Source organism: Silene latifolia, chromosome 10 (assembly GCF_048544455.1).
Source record: "Silene latifolia isolate original U9 population chromosome 10, ASM4854445v1, whole genome shotgun sequence".
Taxonomy (NCBI): domain Eukaryota; kingdom Viridiplantae; phylum Streptophyta; class Magnoliopsida; order Caryophyllales; family Caryophyllaceae; genus Silene; species Silene latifolia.
The window spans coordinates 145,812,503-145,833,172 of record NC_133535.1 but is presented as its reverse complement, the minus strand read 5'-3'; the positions used below and the strand labels follow the sequence as shown (position 1 = coordinate 145,833,172).

Sequence of the window (20,670 nt, the reverse complement as noted above, 5' to 3'; positions counted from 1 at the left end):
ACGGTATACTATACATTAATAAAAGTATACCTGCAAGTTAATGCATGTATATTCTTGCATTATACATAATCAACATAAAAGAACAAAATGCCTTGGTCATAGATTACAAATACACACTGTACAATTGAACCACAAAAGCAAAAGAAAATAAGCAGGAATCATGCTACCTTGGTACGGTGGTACCGCACGGAACAACTGGGTTTGGTCTCAAACGTAGCAAAACACCCGGAGGTAACCTTGTGATTGAGACCAACTCGACTAGTTTGCCATACATGACCAACCATACGCGATAAGGTTGACTCGAGATGTGAAATTGCAGAGCTTGAAAATGGTCCAAAGCCCGAGCTTTGCTCGGCCCATAATTGACCTAACTCAAAATAATCCAACCTAAAACCAGTAGAAAAGTAAATGATTCAGTCCGAAATAACTAAAAATGAATTGAAATCACACTTAATATTACCTACCTTTAAAAAAATAAAAATTATTAAACATAGCTAGCTTTATTAAATATGCTTTTAATTAATGACACGTAAATGACCCCATCTATATGTTTTGCATCCGAAATACACACGTGAAGTAATAAAACCGTTAAAATTAAAAAGCGGACAAAGATTTTACGGTCTAGGGTTTAAGAATTCAATTATCGAAGAGCATCATAGTATCATCCAGAGAGTTTTTACCGTCTGCAGCGTTACCATCTGCGTATTAACACATTCGCATCTTCATCTTCTTCGTCTTCATCTCTTTCTCTCTCCTCTCGCGTCATTTCTCCGCTTCTTCTCTAGGTCTGTATTCAATCATTTATTTAATTAATTTACTCTTTATATTCCTCATGAATCATAATTATTTAATCTGGTTACTTGATTGACTTGCTAATATTTAGGGTTGTTAATTTGTAATTGTTTTGAATTGGGGGAATTGATTGTAATTGATGTTTGAAGTGTTGTAATTTTTAATTAGTTCATGTTTAATTTTGTTCGTTTTGAGCATGTGTTCAGCTTGTATGTCGATTTTCGATGTGGCGCTATCACTCGCTGGCGATTATTGGTTATTGATTTGTGTTGGGAGAGAGAGAATGAAAATTAGGAGTGTTGATGCAACTCAAATTGATCTGGTTAATGGTTTCGGCTAATCATCGTTTTATTGCAGTTCTCAATGATATAAAGAATAACACTTACTTCCTCCGTTCCATTGAATTGTGTTCCCTTTGTCCCAATCATTTGTTCGCCATTTTCATTCTTTCAAAGAGGTATTTCAATCAAAGGCAAACAAATGATTGGGACAGAGGGTGTATACATTTCGAAAAATGTAGTAATAGAATGGAGGAATTATTTTGCTTGGTAATTCAATTGGAAATGGTTGAACATGCGTGCTCATAGGATACATTATTACAGTATTAGTACATGTTTATGCTTAGAATGATTTTAGCGGATGTTAGGTGGTACGGTCTAACATTGAGATAGGTGACTTTATGAGTTTTTGGGGGTCGGTAGTTAGGGTGAAAGTGTTGTTCAAACTTTCCTGCCTGTGAAAGTGGTGTCGATCAAGTTTCTGTCGTAGTAAGAAAGAAAGATGTGGCTTCACCGCAGCCCTTCAAGCCTTTAAATTTGCTAGAGTTTGAGCAACACATGTTTCACTCAACTTGATTCTAGCTTAGAGATGGAGAGGTTTTGTCGGATTTACTTCAAATATACTCCCTCTTATACTAAGGAATTGCCCCATTTTCTTTTCTATCAAATGAAATTGCCCCATTTCGGAAATGTGGATCTAATTTTTTTTGTTTTGTTTTAACTTGACAATTTGAATTAAAATGAACACATATATCTTATTGCCGACCAGATTAATTTTCATCATTCATCTTTTACACTTACCACTTGTCTGCCCCCTTGCCATCATTGATATTTTGTACACAAGCAAGAAAGAGGGGTTTTATTGCCGAGTTGGTACTATTAATTGTGTCTTATACTATGAGGCAGCCTTATCATAGACATACCCATATATAATATCCAGACTGTAGATAACCTTACCTCCACTAAATGAATATTTAAATTCTGGTTTTACTGTTTGGTAACTTGTATGACAATATTGCACATTCCTGCTTATTAATTATTGCAGGTGTTGCAAGGGTAGCGGAGTTTAACCACTGCATTCAGAATGGCGCGTAAAGGGCTAATGGAGCAAGACTTGAGCAAATTGGATGTGGCAAAGCTACATCCTCTCTCACCAGAAGTTATTTCTCGTCAAGCAACTATTAATATTGGTATTTTTGTGTATTTGCCAGTTGCCACACAAGTACACAACTCACTGTAGGACATGTTTTTTATTGAAATCTCATCTGCGCCCTTTTTATTATTCCCAGGAACCATTGGTCATGTGGCCCATGGAAAATCAACTGTTGTTAAAGCAATATCTGGTGTACAGGCATGTTTCTATCGATAATTCCATGATGTGTTGCACGAAGCACTAATTCACTCTGCAATATATAATTGTTTGCTTCCTTTTTGCAGACTGTACGGTTTAAGAACGAGTTGGAGCGTAATATCACCATCAAGCTTGGATATGCTAATGCAAAGATATACAAATGTGAGGATGAACGATGCCCACGACCTAAGTCCTATAAGTATGTCTAATATTTATCATATTGATGCAATCTGCCTTAGCTTACCTCACATATAGGAAAATGTAAAAGGGGTGAAGGGAGTATTATTTAGATTTTAGAATATGAAATCTTCTGCGAATCAGGGGAGATTGTTGTAGGTAGGAGGTAGCATTTTGCGTACAACTTGATATCGTTGCCAAAATAATAGACAAATGATTTTACAGGGCATATGGAAGTGGAAAGGAAGATAGTCCTATGTGTGACGTGCCTGGATTTGAAAACTGCAGGATGAAGCTTCTAAGACACGTGTCTTTTGTCGACTGTCCAGTGAGTCAATATTTATTGAAATTACTATACGTCTTCACCTTTTTCGTTGGTGACGTCAGTTAGCCTCAGATTATGGTTTTAATTCCTCTGACGGTCTTTACAACAATTGATAATGCTTAATTTGTCCTTTTGCTCGCTATGTTGCTTGGACTAGCTTAAAAGTATCTGATATGGGTCCGGAGTGGATGCTTGTCCATGCATTGAACTCGGCTATTTTTATGAAAAGTCCGCGCATTTTGGCTTAAAATGAGGTGTCTAACTGTCATACCTATGTCCTAGAATAGTGTGTTGGGACACGTGTACGTAGATGAAGTAGAATACTTGGAGTAGCACAGTCTGAATTCTGAATGTTTACAGTTGTCTGAATCACATGTTTCAAGTAGTTTGAGATTTAGAAGCCTTCTGTTTTTTAACATATAGAGTTTCATAGGGTGATTCATCTATCTTAATTGTTGATTTCAGGGTCATGATATTCTCATGGCCACCATGCTTAATGGAGCTGCTATTATGGATGGCGCTTTACTTCTCATTGCTGCCAATGAGAGCTGTCCTCAACCCCAAACCTCCGAGCATCTTGCTGCCATTGAAATCATGCGACTTCAGCATATCATCATTCTTCAAAATAAGGTTGATCTAGTTCAAGAAAATATAGCTATCAACCAACATGAAGCAATTGAGAAATTCGTTCAGGTATCTTGTCTTGAATCACCCAATTGTCTGAATGCATTTGCTCTTGCCAGAGGGTAAAATGATGCGTATTGCTAAACGCTAATTATTGCTTGTCTGGTTTGCAGGGAACTGTTGCTGATTCAGCTCCAGTAGTTCCAATATCTGCACAGTTGAAGTACAACATTGACGTTGTTTGCGAGTATATCGTAAAAAAGATTCCCATTCCTGAGAGGAATTTTACCTCGCCACCAAATATGATTGTGATTCGTTCTTTTGATGTTAACAAACCTGGTTATGAGGTTGATGATATACGTGGTGGTGTTGCTGGAGGAAGTATTCTTAAGGTTCTCTTCTTACCCAGTATCACATGGTTGATGTCTCCATAAGTGTCATGCTGTAGTGTCTAAGGTTCCCTATATTAAGTGAGCTGATATGCATGAATGTTCCTCATAAAAGATTTTTTGTTTGTTTGTTTGTTTGTTTGTTTGTTTGTTTGTTTGTTGTTATGCTGTATATGTAAGTTCAATTTAAGCTTCGTTGTATGCCGTTTACCAGTTTCCTTTTTCCAGACATCCGTGCAGTTTATGTTCTATTTTGTTCTACTTTTTGCATGTCCTCCATGATGAATGTAACGAATTTTAACTGTTTTAAATTGTATAGGGTACTTGATATATATTTTCTAATGATTGCTCATGTACAATTTGCTCGTTAGGTCATTCTGATTTATATGGTTACCGAATTCGCTATGAATACTTGCCAATTCGCAATTCGCTCTTCGCTCATATAGAATGTGTGTTATATGTATTTTCAGTAAGCAACATGATAGAATTTGCTTTTAATTCGCGATTCGTTGGGCACCGAGCGAATTCGGTAACCATTTCTGATCAAATAAAAGAGACAGAAAACGATGGACTTCAGCTTGTTTTTGTTTGTCAAAGTAACTTTCATCTGATGATATGAGAATAATGACACCAGTTGTTTTGTATAGCATTTCTAGTGGACGTGACCGTTCATGAGGCTGTGTTTTTATATGAAACGAGACATACACCGTTAAGTGCTTCGAATGACTTCTTTTGCTTAGTTGTGGGTTTTTAGGCTGGTATGCTTGTAGCCCTGGTTTTAGTTTCTTCACAATTTTATCTAGTGGTTACTATACTTTTCAAATGTGCCAATGAGCTGCTAATTTATATTACAGTTTCTTTGTAAGTGTTTCTCATGGTCCCTGCAATGCTTGCAGGGTGTTCTAAGGGTGAACCAAAATATTGAGGTTCGTCCTGGAATTGTTGTGAAAGATGAATCTGGAAACATTAAGTGCACGCCCATATATTCCAGAATAGTTTCATTGTACGCTGATCAGAACGAGCTACAATTTGCTGTGCCAGGAGGTCTGATTGGGGTTGGAACAACCATGGACCCTACTTTAACCCGTGCTGACCGATTAGTAGGTCAAGTACTTGGCGATGTTGGATCTCTTCCAGATGTTTTCGTTGAGCTAGAGGTAAATCCCTTTGTTCTGTAGCATTGTACTTCCACTTTCCTTCTATATTTTGGTGCACATTTTCATTATTTCACTTTCATATGTAGCCTAAAAATACCACATCTGGCTTTGTGTTTAGTTGGTCAGATTTCCAGTGTAGTTCTTGCCCCTCATTAACAATGTTCAAAACGGTTTTCTTCGCCTTTTTGGCATTCTATCCCTAGTTCATGGTTATTTGGATTTCTGAACCCACGAACTCCCAATGGCGCAGGTGAATTTCTTCTTGCTAAGACGGCTGCTTGGTGTCAGGACTAAGGGGACGGAGAAACAAGGCAAGGTCACAAAATTAACCAAAGGTGAAATTCTTATGTTGAACATTGGTTCCATGTCAACTGGAGCCCGAGTAATTGCCGTCAAAAACGACTTGGCAAAATTGCAACTGACATCTCCAGTTTGCACAAGCAAAGGTGAGAAGATCGCACTCAGCCGTCGTGTTGAGAAGCATTGGCGACTTATTGGGTGGGGCCAAATTCAAGCCGGTACAACAATCGATATACCACCCTGCCCCATTTAACTGAAACAAAACCGAGACAAACTATATAGGAAGAATACAAGAATTCGGTGATGTGGAACCAGAGACAAGCCCTTCAGATCATTTTTTCCATATGGAATAAACTTTTTTTTTTAATTAGCTTATGGTTTCTTTGGAATTTGTCTTGGAGATGATTTGCAATTTCGTATATTTTGTTTTTTAGGCGGTCTTGTTTTCTTTTGGAGTTGTACATTTCTGCGGCTTTTTGCAATAGAGCTTTTGAGTCCACTTGTTACGGTTCATTCATTGAGATCTTGGAATTTTTTTTTTGTTTGTTCAAATTGTCAGATTTGTCACCTTTCCTCCCTTTTGTACTGGAAGCTACTCCCTCTGTCTTTTATTTTTCTTCCCGTTTCTCTATTATATGTGAGGAGTATTATAATGAAGTGGGAAGAAAACAGCAAGCCAGAGAGAGTATCAATTTAACTTGTTTGAATTACTCGATCTATCGTCACCAACATAATTATAGACTAGGTGGAATGCGGAGCTAAACATGTTTCAACATTTGAGGTACCATTTTGCATTAACGTTCTTAATAGAATAAATATCAAACGAGCTCCAAGATATCATTGTTGTATAAAACCGTCTATTAAGAGAAACTATAGAAATAGGCATACAGTTCTTTCAATGTCGAAGCAGTTCAGTACTCAGAAAGTGCCTAGTGCTATTGTACCAATGTGGTTCTAGAATTGGTTAACTTCGAGTGAAGGATACTGATGAGAAAATATGGTAAATTGAGCTAACATAATTGAGAAATCAGAACTACGGCAGCTTATGTTAACGAAACCCAAATCATTACTAACCAAGTAATTATGACGACATTGGATTGACAAAAGCGAAAAGAAGATAATTCCAAGAAAGAAACTCTTGTTGATAACATAAAGTTAAACATAATACAAATTGAGAGTAGTTTTGTGTTTCCGGCTTAGCTTTTCACATTGCCAAAAAACCTAGAAAGTGGTAGAGGGCCATCGGCCTCTTCACCCTCGCTGCCTGAAATTTTGCTCCTAGACCTATGTTTTCTTTCCTTTCTTGTCCTCTTAGATCTAGATTTTGACCTTCGCGACTCCCTCTCTTCTTCATCACTACTAGAATATTCAGAAGATGAGCTTGAGGAGCTTGAATCTGAAGACCGCCTCTTTGAATGCTGCGATCAACATAGAAATGGTGACATAGGTTAGAATTCTGAGCTGAAATATTGACATATTCTTGCTGTAGATAAGGAAGAGGGTTCATTTACTAGTGAAATTATGACCGGTAAGAAAAAATCGATTTCTCAAGGAATGTAAAGATCAGAGCAACCCTCCAATGAGACGGTCTTATAGTAAGAAAAAGTCGATTTCACAAGGAAAATACCTAAGCCCTATGAAGACCGTCTTATGGTACAAAACCGGTCAAAAAGGATAGTCCAAAAATAATACAGTATACTTTATTTAACAACAATTTTATTTTGACAATGTTAAAAGCTAAGAGAAGGTATTAAAATGTTAAAAGCTAAAAAGCAAACCAAGTTAACAGGGAGATACCTTTCTTTTTTTGCTACTACGTTTCTTCGAACTCTTTTCTTTATCTTTATCTGCCACAACAAAAAATCAAAATCTAAGAATTTCGAAATTAAAATGTCAACATAAAGCAATTCAAGTTAGTTCTTGGATGTTTTCCTTCATGTCCCATATGTTTTGAACAATTTATTAGGACTTCTATGAAATTCTTTGTTCAGCTAGTCATAAGAGACGAAAAATTTATTGATATGGTCTGTATAAATGCAAATTAAACAGGACCAAGATTCTTCTCTCTCTAAAAAAAGCATATAGAACGTGGCATTCAAAAAAAATGCTAGGAAGTAGAGTTAACAAAACTAGCACTAAAGTGTGAGCGAGGAAACAAAACAAAACCTGAACATGACTCGATGACACCAAGAGATGATTATTTTGTCATAACACAAAAATTCTCTCTTTTTTCCTGTGCATTATACTCCGTCCAGTCGTCCACCCTATTATATTGCCCTTAATTGATTTTGGTGATCATACGAAGTTGATTTTAATCGATATACTGTATGAGTCAACCACAACACTATCTTTGAAACCTAATAGAAGATGTATCATCAAGAATTGGCCATCAATATAAGAGTGATATTTGCTTAGGGTTAACTACACTCTATGCTGGAAATTGCAAGTCATATTAGCCAAATATTAAAGTTCCAAAATAATTGTCAGTTTATAAGAAACCATTTAAAAGGTCATTTTGTATTCTCGATACTAGAATTTTAATGGAATTTTCAATGTATCTCTATACATCATGTGCACAAAGCACTTAAAGTGACAAACCATTTTTACTCAAGGATATACCGAAATACAAAGCATATACTTGGGGTGTGAAGCATAGCCTTGACATAAGTATATACACCATATAAACCCACACATATATTTTAATAAATATAGCTACAAAGATACAACATACCATACGTTTTCTAATATGTAGGATCTTCCCCAATACCTTTTTTGTGTTTGGATTTGCTACTAGAATGGTTTCTTCCTTGAGAAAGTTTCCGTTCTCTTTCTGCATCAAGTTGAGCCCTGTATTCTTTCATCATCCTGTCTTTGTCAGCTTCTAATTCACCTCTTTTCACTGCATCTTCCTGAATAGCAGAGATAACAAATAAATCCCTAATCCATGGTATACAACTTACGTAACAGAATATCACTATTATTAGACCCAATGAAAAACGTTAGTGCCTTGCTCGCAAAAGCTGATATTTCAAAATATCACTATTATTACGTGCTGCCTAACTGATGTCATCGTGAATTAATATTTTTAAACAGCTATTTTTCTGAACATGTATATTAACAAATGCTACATGTATTTGTGAAAAAAAAAAGGTCAAAAAAAAAGAAGATAGGCTGAAAGCATGCATAAAAATAAACTCAAATTCAGATTTTGTAAAGACGCGAAAATTAAGGCATTTGGTCACGATCCATTACTTTAAAATCTGTGACATCATGCTACCAGATTTTGCTACCGTCACCCGCAACCAACACCCGTAGCACATTTTATACCATGCCGTAAAAACTAGTGAAAATTTGCAACCCAGAGCAGGATATTGCAAGGCAAGCACATCCAATTAAACTGATAATACAGGACCTCCAATTCGCCACAACCAGGCTGACATTGTGGAACCCTTGAGAGAAAAGGCAGCTCATAAATAACCCAGATACCAACCTTTCTCCACTTGTAGCTAAGAAGACAACATATCCACTGAAAATGCACCAGCAATTTCTTGCACATTCTTTTGCTTTATTAGTATCCTTATCTGCCGGTTTTAAACGAGCCTGTTTTTTTCTTTACAATAGCCTGTATAAAGTTACATAACATTCTTCTTGGTACATGCATTTCAAGCTCGAAAAATCAAGCATTGCATGATAAAAGGCCCATAAATTATGCTCTTTCCAAATTATGCTCTTTCAATGCCATTTACATTATTTCCATTTCCTTCTTGGTCAATTCCAAAATAATTAGCCTAATTCTATATCTAGTAAACTAAAAAGTGAATTCACCATACAATCCTTAGTTAATTACCCCGTATATACTTCGCTCAATCTGTTTCTACTTCTAGAGGAGTCATATGCTATCTCTACATGTAAATTCATTAAGTCAATGGTAATGACAATAGTTCACTACTAAATCTTTGAAATGACCTCTAGTTATATGAGGAAAATATAAATAGAATGGAGGGAGTAAGATAGTAGGCTTCCACAAAGACACAAACACAAGCCTTGGAGAACCACAACCAAGGCAAAAGGGTTCCTTTTTCTTTTCTTTCTCGTTTAATAGAGTTTCTCCTTGGTTATAGAAGTCCAAAGGGTTCCCTCAAACAAAGGAGACTCATCTTTCCATGGAGGAAACCATTATCTAGTCGCTTTTGGCTTTGCGATTCATTTTTTTTGGGTTTCTTGCAGTCCCAATGTGACACTTGTCACCTTATCTTAATTCTTTAACTATGAGTATTTAACTATTCTTCCAAGGTGGTATTGGACTAAAATTGATTTTCATCAATTATAATATTTTCCAAAGGTACTTAGAAAGATAGAAAAAATTAGACTATCCATAGCATGTTTCTCATTTTATAAATAGAATGTAGATACTGAGCCATTTTCACCCGTTAGTCTCTAACTCTCTAAGTAATATATTCTACTTAAGAACATATTTATTCAAAAAATTCCAGGTTTTATTATTTGCTTATATGATAAAACTTGTGGCTGTGGGATAAATAGAATTATGATGAAACATTATGATTGTTAGAGAGACGGGTAAACCTTAAAAGGAAGAGGATAACACAGTGGAAGGTGAAGCGGGGGGGTGGGGGTGGGGGGTGTGAAAGAAAAGATGGTGTAAAAATATAGGAAGACACCGAAAAACTAAGGAAAAAGAGAACCTGGGTTGCACATGCTCTTAAAATTAAGACTATAGTAATACTAAAACTAGCCAAATAAAATCAATCAGTGATTTAAAATCATGGAGACTAAGCAACAAGTAGCCCACTCAGCATGATTTCACCATAAAAGTAAAAGAGGTCTAAAACTCATTACAGTCAATCCTAGGCTATAACAGCGATTCCACTACTATACGAGTCATGCATGTTCACCTAATTAGATGAAGTATTACTTCCACATCGGTTCCATGAGATTTAGATAAATTCGACTTAGGTATCTTGGGATGTCACTAATTCACTTTAATGACCCAAGGTTTCGGGTAAGTGCCAATTTGGTAAACTGAATCTGGACAATTCCCCCTCCTTTTGCTGAATGAAGGTATGCCATAGTCAATTTAATAAAAGTAAATGATAGTTTTTGATATGATAAAATGCAAAAATAATCACTAAAGAAAATAATCACTTTGGTGATCTTATCTTATTTTTAAATTGTCTTACTAGGATGCAATTTTGTTGTTATAACCCTTTAGGTCATGAAAGTTGAATTAGCCCAAACATTAGGGCACCAAAATGCAAATAACCCTTCGACAAACATAACAAATATTATGAGCAGCTCAGAACAAAAATCAAAGTACTGCATTTTAAGTGCTTTAGATGGAACATGAACAACCATGGATTGCTATAGGGAAATTGGAGGTTTCAGCTTTGCCCTTAATAATTTACCATTAACACACCAAATGAACATCACTATTTCCAATTTCCAGCATTGTAATTACACAGTCCCAACCATATAAGAAATAACCATAGAGATGGCAATATTTGATCCGATCTGAGAACCCGGCGCGAGCCAAAACAAAGTCAACGGGTTAGGGTTAATGTCGTACACGTTTAAGTAGTTGGGTTGACACAGACACAACATGAAATTTATTTGGGTTGGGGTAGGGTTGAGGTTTTTTGATACGAACCCGGCACGAAAAAACTATTTATTTAAATGGCTCACAACTAGGATCAGTTGACTTGATAACCTACCTAACGTATTTAAAATAAGACATTATTCATCATTTTTGGGTAATGGGTTATTCATGTTAGTTGGATTGATGAGATTTAACGTTGTGGAGATTAACTAAAAGTGCTATTAGCCTATTAGTGGTTAAATACCAACGTTGTACACTTGTACTAATCGAAAGAAAAATAAGAACAATCCCTAAAAGTTGTGGAGATTAACTAACATTAAGAAGAAGGTTTCCACAATGAAGCACTCAGTAAAGCAGAATATACCTTTTGCTTCTGCTTGAACTCCTCCCAAGTGACAGTGTGTGAGGTTTTCAGGTTAGCCAAACGAGCAGCATGCCACTCTGGTGTATGAAATGAACCATCCACCTGAGACTCTCCTCATCAGTAAATGTATGTGGAACAGATTATCAATCAACTGCCGAAAACTGTACATCAAATAAAGACTATGAAGCTAGAAATTAGTATGATTGAGTCTTAACAAGTTTTGCGTTTTCCTTAGCCGTGGATTATCGAGGGGAAAGAAGGGGCCTGAACTCCCCAAATATCTGAGAATAAAGTCCATAAATGACATCTTGTTCATACAAATCCATAAAAAAGTGTGCTTTGCCGGTTTCTTAGGCAAATAATAGTCTCAAGGTCACATAATCAAGCCAGCAACCCGCTTTTTTCCCCCTCAAAGATCAGCATTGTTTGCTTATACTGTACTATCCTAAAATTTAAATATTAAGTTTCAGCGTTTTGTTTTTGGCCAACTATGATTTATTTATGATAATTACGATCCTCAGATATTTAATGTCTTCCACCTGATCTTGCATTCCTAACAACCAATAGTGCCACATCTAATTACATAGGAGCAAAGCTACTTGGTGCACATAACAGTGACCACTCTTTGTACTGCTAGAAGAACATCTACACTGTCGCTCCTTAGCACAAACGACAACTCAAAGACTTTAGAGAACAATCACATCGTTTAGTCGCTTACATCATATGACTACATACCCTACATCTACAGATGCAGCCAAAGAATATCATGTTACTCAATTCCTATTGTTTGAAATACCCTGTCAAATTCCACAAAAAACAGGTAAGGGCTGCACCCACAAGGACGAGACACAAAGTTAACTTCTTAAAACCTAAACTAGGTTCCATACCAAGTTATTGACAATGAGTAGAGTAAACCCTCGGTTTTACAAAGTGATCAATTTGTCTCACCTTTCAATGCGAGAGACCCACATGTGGGGTACTTTAGCAAACTCGTCAACTCACATTAACACAACATGATACATACTCCAGAAAAAGCTGTTTGAATAGTCTAAGAACTTCAATTGACAAACCCAATACCCAAAGCAGAAAGTGATGTAATGCACCATCATTTAATTACTCCAGAAAAAGCTTCTCCATACATTCAAAACTTGAGAGCATATATAGTACTCCTTAATAATACATAACCACTGCGAAACCGAGTCGATTTCAGCAAAATTAAGAAGTTATATTTCCTGGATAATATGAGTTTTCTGACAAACAAAGCATGAATATTCTAGTAAAATATTGCTGCTCACTTGAGGTTCTGTAATGTCAACGCATGCCATTCTTTTTCCCCTAAATCCACACATTGCTGCTACTATAAAGACAGCAGCATATACTGTTATCTGTTATAATCACAACCTTTTACACAGCAGTTCGTCCCGTTTTAAGTTTAAGACGGATATCTGTAATTACACAGTCAACTTGATAAACTCAAACTAAAATGAAACAATACCCAAACAATAACAAAAACAACAAAATCAAAAGAAAGGATCTTGAAATTACAAAAAAAATATAGAATTAAAGGAGAAAAAAGTCAAAATGATATGGAAGGGTACAAACCATGCCATCCTCAACCTCATCAGGGTTACCATTACTGGACCCCACCCTAGATCTTTGCATAGCTTTGTAAGCTTGATTTTTACCCATAATTGATGATTCGGGAGGTGCCCAGATGACTAATTTGCAAGCAAATAAATAAAGTTTGAAACTTTTGGGGGAAAATCAAATGCCCAAATGATGAAACAAGAAAAAAAGATTGAAACTTTATTGATGAATTGAGGAAATACTGATATTTAATTAATGGATTGATTGATCGATGAAGTGAGGAGAATTGGGTGAAAGTTGGACAAAGAAAGGAGAGATGAGCAGGAGGAGAGGAGCCTCAGGATTGATTAATGGGTCCTTTGGCTAGTGAGGACTTGGTAGTGAAAGGATTTGATGGGAATTGGGATCGATCTATTTTCGACTAGTTTAATTTGTCTTACCGAGTACGATAAGATTTCTCTTCTTGAGTACGATAAGATTATACGGAGTGTAATTTTTTAATTTTTCATAATGTCAAAATAAAAATAATAATGTAATATTTTTTGGGTGAAGAGAAGCGGACTAAAATTCCCAAAACAAAAAAAAATAACAAACTAACGAACTACGAAATTACTATGATAAAACTAAAAAGAAAAGAAAGGGATCACACGAGGCCATGAGACGCCTCCAGTATCTTGCTCCACCAATTGAAAGAGGTGATTGGGCACATTGGAATGATCATAACGACCAAGTGCTGCATTTGAGAAACTCCATGATTTGCTAGCCATTCCGCACATGAATTTGCTTCCGATAAATATGATGTAATTCAACTTTCGACGGACTATCTCGAATAAATGCTTGACAAAATTGCATCAAGTGGAAGTGCGCCGTTTGAAAAGAGAATTTCGTATCTATTAGTATTCTGACAACTTGTGAATCCGTCTGAATAATTAGATGAGTAACTGAAGTTTCAAAGCAATCATCTAACCTCTCCGCAAAGCTATAATTTCATTTCGATTTACTGTAGCCAAACCGAGTGTAGCCAAACCGAGCTTCTCCGCAAAAGCCCCATTTAATTGACCTAAAGATGCCTCCCACACCACACAAACCTGGATTACCCTTAGAAGGGCGGTGCAACGCATCTAACGAAAATCTTATGATGTCATTTCTCTCTTGATTTAGAACAAATGTCACTCGGCTCTTTTGCATAGAGTACTTCCCAAACTTGTCGCATTAGGAAAGTATAGGTATTGGACACAATATCCTCTGTTCGATTAAAACTTCGACAATTCTGCCAACGCCATAACCACCATACCACTACGGAGAAAGTTGAGGGCCACAATTCCAGGCTCCAGCCCACCGTTCTCGCCTTTCATCAGATTTTCAATAACCAATCCTCGGACACTAGTGGAGGTGTAGAAAAGTTGTAATTTAGCATACGAAAACATCGCCCAAACCTTTTTAGCTTCCGGACAATCGGGTGATATCGTCCTAATTTAGGACGATTTAGCCCCGTCCTATTAGCTTATTTCGACTCTATTTTGCGTGCTTAATTGTTTAATTAGCTCATTTAATTACTAATTTATAATAATTATTAATCGTATTAGTTATATTTAACAATTAATCGGTTTTATATAATATCACTATTATTACTATTATTTTATTATTATATTAATTTATTGCGTATGTGAAACAGGAAAGCAAGGAGGAGTATTGAGACGGAAATTGAAGAGCAAAGCGGGTTGAGACGGATTTTATTATTTATAATAAAAAGTGAACAAGTCACCAATTACCCCAAGTCAACGTTTGACTTTACAAAAGTCAAGCTTCCCCATACTACTTCATCTTTATCCTCAACCGACATCACCCTGCATCATCACCGCGCCATTTCCACTCCCCTGCTCACCTCTGTCTTTCCTTCTCCTCCATCATCAACAACCTGCAACTTCCACTCCATCAAACCCGATATCCTTCATCTCCCCTGCAAACCACAAATTCAACCTTATACATCCGCCATTACCATTCATTCACTCATAACCTCCATTCATCAACATCAGCTGCAACTCCAAACCCGTCTTCCTTCCTCCTTCACCATTTCATCACCATCACCATTCAACCACCAAACCACCAACTCAACCCGACTCCTTCATCAACCCCTTTCACGTTTCACGTACCTCCTGCCATCATCATCAGCAACCTGCACCTGCACCTGCACCTTCTCCATCATCGCAACAATTAGCCTTCATTCACTTCCTCCGTCATCACCAATCAACTGCCACCATTCTTTCTCATCGACAAACACCAACAGCAACTCCATCATCTCCAAAGCATAATCGGATTCGAACTCGGGATCGAAACTGAGCTTTTATGAAGCTTTGTTCTCCGTGCCGGCTTACCGGCAGCCGACTCCCTCAACCGGCAGAACACACTCATTTCTTATCTTTTTTTTTTGTGAAGGTCTCGCTACCGGCATAGGCACCGGTAGCCGACACACCGGCTCGCAGCTCCCTTTCAACATCTCGCATCGATTTTGGCCTCCTCTACCGGTGCCCCGGCAGCCGACAGACCGGCATAACACACATCACATCAATTTCTTCCCCTTTCTTCGATGGTCTCGCTACCGGTGACCAGCCCGGCCGCCGGCTGACCGGCAGAGCCCCATCAGACACGTGATTGTCTTGCTTTTACCCTTTCCCCTTTTTGTTTGTTTTTGTGAAATTATGTCGATGTTTTTTTTGGAGAGAATTAGAGTTATTATTATTTTTTATTATTATTATTATTATTATTAATATTATTATGCGCGCAGCTTTCATTATAATAAAAATAAAAGGTTTACATGAAATTGGTGGGGAGCCGAGAGACAATCTGGGCTCCCACACCCTTAGCAATAGTAAAGCTAATACGAGTAAAAATGTAAGCGGCTACCCGAGCCCCAAGTATCCGAGATACCGAGAATTTCTGGATCCGCTTGAGCAAGGCAACAGCATCCGAACTCAACTCCCCAAGCGAAGAGAAAGAGAAAGGTAGGAAACCATAACCCGCTACCGCACACAAATCCCCATACTTAGCACACTTTCGCTGAGCAAAGATCGGCCGACAACCCGCCCGACACAAAAATCGCCAACCCGGCCCCGAGTCAAAGGTGAAGAACCCGTCGGTCGACGCACACATCACGCCCCCCCGTCCCAAGAATAAAGCAATAAATCCGCAGGACGAAGAGAGCCACCATGCCCATCAACCAAACCGATATCAACCTCCTTCCCCGCGAAATACCGGATCTATAGCAGATGTCGAAGAGAGTGTCCCGGACAAGGTTATGCCGATGTTTAACGCCCACAAGATGCAAGACAAGAAACAGCGTGGTCCCCAAAAACATCCCCAAAAAAAACCCGAGAGCAAGCGGGACATGGCCTAGATACCGAGAATAACGGAACACCCAGACGATACCCCGAACACTACGGTAAGTCCTCCCGTTCATAGTCCGCCAACCCCGCGATAGGAACCGCACGTAACCAATCGGAGGAGTGAGAACCCCGCTTAGACCGCCATAGAGCGATCCGGCGAGGTGTCAAAGAAAAAAGACTCGAGGCAAGAGCAACCGTCGTGAAATAAATGTCTGCCAATTTCTTCATAAGTTTGGGGGCAGCAATTTCACTAGGGTGACCTAATATATCAGAACCTGTAGTCGCAGAAAACACCTGTGCGGCATCATCAAAAGCAGGGCCAGCAGCTACAACACGGGAAGGGCCGAGGAGCTTAGCCTGCAAACCAGCAGACTGCAAGCGGGACGCAATAAAAGCATAAAACAAAACATCTCCGGCCGCATAAACACCAAGGCCACCAAGATGAAAAGGGAATGTAGCAAGGCGCCACTGCCAATCCCCAAAACCCGGCCCTGACGCGGTGACAATACGTTCCAAGCTAGAACGCAGAGCGGCGTCAAAAGGAAGATGGACAGACCCAAAAACACTAGGGGAGCAAGTACGAAGAGAGAAGTAGAGCTTAGATATACCAGTACAAGCTCGAAGAAGAAGCAACTCACACTGCGGGTCCTCAATCCTCGCAACCAAGTACATCAGCTCAATGGTCTTAGTTACTCTCGTCGCCGCAATCTCACTGCTAAAACCAGGACAAGTCTTGTGTCCTCCCAATCTCGTAACACCGCGCAATGGCCGAGAAATAGAAGTGGGGAAAACCCTCGGAAGCCGGCTCCGTGGATCCTCACAGCCAAAAGACCTCCGTCTTGGAGACATTTAGGTGTAAACCAAAACGAGGGCCATCCAACCTAATCAAGTCCAACACCTTCCCCACCTCCAAAGTATCTCCCACAATGGTGCCATCATCTAAGTACCATGCCTGCAAAGTGAGGTCAAAAGTGTCCCGGATCTTGCAAACCAAGGGATGCAAAACCAACGCGAAAAGCAAAGGCCCCAACGGATCACCATGTCTGAACACCCGACAAGACCACAAGCAAGTGCTCCCCATAAAAAAAAGGCGGGCGGGCTGGAATAACAAAACTCCACCCAACGGGAGAGAGCCGGGCACCGACGGCGGACCTCCTGAAGCATGGTCGAACGGTCAACAAGGTTGAACGCATTCTGGAAATCAACCAGCAACATAGAAAGCCCCACTTGTTCCCCCCGAGTCTCAATGAGCCGGTTCAAGGCATGCAAGATAGCCTCTCCTCCACCGGACACACCCACCCCGAACTGAAGCCCATCAAAATAAGAAGATAAAGACGGGCCAACCATAGAAGCACCAACCTTAGAGACAAGCCGTCTCCGCACCGTGCACCGACAAAGAATAGGACGAACTCCACCACCCGGTTTAACGAGTGGTGTGAGAGGGCGCGGCAATGTACTCACCGCAGAGGAAGAGGGCACCGACCCTCAAGAAAAAGATTAACCACCCTAGTAATAGAAGTGATCAAATCATCGGAGATAGCCACAGCAGCGCCACTCAAACAGTCCATAAGGTGCTGAGCACAAAAACCATCCCTCCCACAAGAAGTACCACGAGGGAAGCTCCGAATCATATCCAAGACCACCGCGGAAGAGGCAACCAGAGGATGATGATCCCCAGACAGAGGAGGCAATGAAGGAGGCAGGGCGACAGGATGCTTCTCACGCAGGGCCACAATTATTATTATTAGTAGTAGTAGTATCATTATTATTAGAGTAGTATAAAGGGGATACCACATTACTATTACACCATTACTTTTTACCTTAGATATTAGACATGAGAATTAGACTAGAATAGAAATTAGATTAGTTCATTCTCCTCTCAAATTTTTTGTAGAACCTTAATATTTACTCTCTCATTTTCATTCAATAAAAAGTTGTAATCTTTCTTTAATTTTAGTTTAACTCTTCCTTAGTTTACCCAAGTTCTTCATTTTCTCAATAGTTTACATTTAGTCATTTGGGTTGTATTTGGAAGACAAGAAGAAATTCATCTTCCATTATTATCCAAGTTTGTTCCTTTCCTCTTTGTTGGTACAATTCTCATCTTTTATTTACAATTAGTTCATTAGTTTACATTTATTGTTCTTTACTTGTTGTTTTCATTCAAAGTTTCTATCTTTATTATGTTTAGCATGTTTGTGTGTGCATTGTTCCATCTTATTGTTAGATTTTCATCCTTAAACATGTGTGAGTAGTCCTCATCTAGAGCTTAGGGGGATCTTGGGTAGTAAATGGGTGTGAATTTGGGTTGATAACATATTGATTTGGGTGTTTTAATGTTTGTCACTTTCTTGCACATGAAGTGTTTGTAGAATTGCTCCTATGAAAGTTTGAGTATTTTCTCACATGTTTGGTTATCTTGGTGTCTATACTAGTGGATGAACAATCTTGGTGTGTAGACTATTGGATGATCTTTGTGTATGTGTGTGACGAGATTTGGTTAATCGCATGAAAGTGGGTTAATGAATTTCTAGATGTCCTAAGACATTAGGCATAATTCCTTGACTATTTGAATCACCTATTTCCCATATTTGCCTTGTTTCATGCCCAATGACCCGAGTGAACCCAAAGCTCTAGTCTTTCTCATATTGATTAATTACAATTTCATTTAGTTTAATTTTATTTCTTATTTGCATCTTAGTTTATAATCAAACCTCCTTCATTTATTAGACTAAACTAAAGACTAAAACAAACCAAGTATCTAACCCCCACCATCTTTGTGTTCGACACCCGACTAAACACTACTTTTAATTGGGTTTTATGAATTTGTTTTTGATTGGGAAGTGACGGCAAATCCCTATATCATCGGGCAACAGATGTAATGATGTTTATCCGCAACACGAGTTTTTTTGTAAAACCTCGAGCTTGATTGGAATTCGACATAATCCTATCATGAATAAAAAGTCACTAGAAGACTCAAATTCTTTTGAGGAGCCTATGTTTTCCAAGACATTTTCAGAACGGTTTCGGTTCTTCAACCGAGTCATTTCTCAAAATTTTAATGGCCGACTTAATAGAGAAAATGTTGGAAAATATTCGTGATTTAAGAATTTATTCATGAGTTTTAATATTTGACCATTTAATATTTGAAATGAGTAATTTACTCTATTTATTTTTAAGAGTAATAAAGAACATTTTTTGGTCAATGACGGTAATAATGCGAGGTGTTATTAAGCAATCAATAGTTGTTATCCTGCACTAATGTGCTTAATTGTGCCGTTTAATATTGACGGTTATGAGTATTGATTGGAGCAATTTTGACAGTAAGGCCCTGTTCTTTTGGACTTATTTTTGCTTAATTTAAGTTAAGTTCAGCAAAAATAAGTTAAGTTCAGAAAAGTTCAGCTTTTATAAGTTAAGTTAAGTTCAGCAAAATTAAGTTCAGAAACGTTCAGCAAAATTAAGTTCAGCAAAATTAAGTTCAGCAAAATTAAGCAAAATTAAGTTCAGCAAAATTAAGTTCAGCAAAATTAAGCAAAATTAAGTTCAGCAAAATTAAGTTCAGAAAAATTCAGTAAAATTAAATTCAGAAGAGTTGAGCAAAATAATAAGTTTCATAATATTGACGAGTTTTAAAAAATAGATAAAATTTTCGTTCAAATCAGTTGTATAAACAATCCGTTCTATATAATTTTTTTTTTTTTTTAAAAAAAAGCATTTATTTCAAGCCCGTATTCTTCCCTATCAAAACTGTTAATTGTGATAATCCCTGAATTGGGAGATCATTTCCATATCATATACTCCCTCCTATTCCAGATAATCGTCCCATTGTCCATTTCCGTCTAGTCGGGTAACTGTCCCATTGTCTATTTTTGGTAAGTGTTGTGTAGTCCAAATTCAATTCCATTTCCGTCTATTCACATAACTGTCCCATTGTCCGTTTTGTGTGGTCTAAACTCACTTTCTTAATTCTTGTGCCATTTTCACAATGGGACGGTTATATAGAATAGGAGGGAGTATATAGAGAATTACATACTACTTCGTAGGTTAGATGATACACTTCCTAATAAAAAGGATAAGGTTAGCTAATTACTAGGAACTAATAAACTAACAGTGGACTAAATATTTACAAGATATGTACTCTACAATATCCAAGATATTCGTCTAACAAAAACCCTCACAGCCCTCACTCTTCTACCTATCCCATTTATTATTCACAGTCGTCACTCCTCAGTCTTCTCTATCTCCAACCGTTTTCATTCAAAACTCCATTTTCCTTCAGGTTTATTTCTTTTACTTTCTCCATTTTGTATATTTTTTTAATTAGTC

At 37.9% G+C, this 20,670-nt stretch overlaps 2 protein-coding genes across 2 annotated transcripts; one reads left to right on the top strand and one right to left on the bottom strand.

The window, feature by feature from the left end:
• The first annotated feature begins 571 nt into the window (after positions 1–571).
• Positions 572–5,910, top strand: LOC141606193 (eukaryotic translation initiation factor 2 subunit gamma-like). Its single transcript, XM_074425230.1, has 9 exons — positions 572–785; positions 2,116–2,260; positions 2,360–2,421; positions 2,508–2,620; positions 2,824–2,926; positions 3,389–3,616; positions 3,721–3,939; positions 4,833–5,093; positions 5,344–5,910. The coding sequence occupies exons 2-9, from the start codon at positions 2,155–2,157 to the stop codon at positions 5,644–5,646; spliced, it is 1,395 nt and encodes a 464-aa protein (XP_074281331.1). The 5' UTR covers positions 572–785; positions 2,116–2,154; the 3' UTR covers positions 5,647–5,910.
• A 526-nt stretch (positions 5,911–6,436) lies between these two features.
• On the bottom strand, positions 6,437–13,396 carry LOC141606194 (uncharacterized). The gene is made up of 5 exons (XM_074425231.1): positions 12,974–13,396; positions 11,372–11,473; positions 8,161–8,302; positions 7,191–7,240; positions 6,437–6,811 (listed from the first exon to the last, which is right to left on the bottom strand). The coding sequence occupies exons 1-5, from the start codon at positions 13,058–13,060 to the stop codon at positions 6,590–6,592; spliced, it is 603 nt and encodes a 200-aa protein (XP_074281332.1). The 5' UTR covers positions 13,061–13,396; the 3' UTR covers positions 6,437–6,589.
• Between the last annotated feature and the right edge of the window lie 7,274 nt (positions 13,397–20,670).

Excerpts from the sequence above, each read along its gene's own strand:
- LOC141606194 (XM_074425231.1), bottom strand. The coding sequence starts at position 13,060 with ATGGGTAAAAATCAAGCTTACAAAGCTATGCAAAGATCTAGGGTGGGG. Across the intron at positions 11,474-12,973 it reads ATGAGGTTGAGGATGGCATG|GTGGATGGTTCATTTCATAC; the intron begins GTTTGTACCCTT and ends GGAGAGTCTCAG. Across the intron at positions 8,303-11,371 it reads AGTTCAAGCAGAAGCAAAAG|GAAGATGCAGTGAAAAGAGG; the intron begins GTATATTCTGCT and ends TCTGCTATTCAG.
- LOC141606193 (XM_074425230.1), top strand. The coding sequence starts at position 2,155 with ATGGCGCGTAAAGGGCTAATGGAGCAAGACTTGAGCAAATTGGATGTG. Across the intron at positions 2,261-2,359 it reads TCAAGCAACTATTAATATTG|GAACCATTGGTCATGTGGCC; the intron begins GTATTTTTGTGT and ends TATTATTCCCAG. Across the intron at positions 2,621-2,823 it reads CCACGACCTAAGTCCTATAA|GGCATATGGAAGTGGAAAGG; the intron begins GTATGTCTAATA and ends ATGATTTTACAG.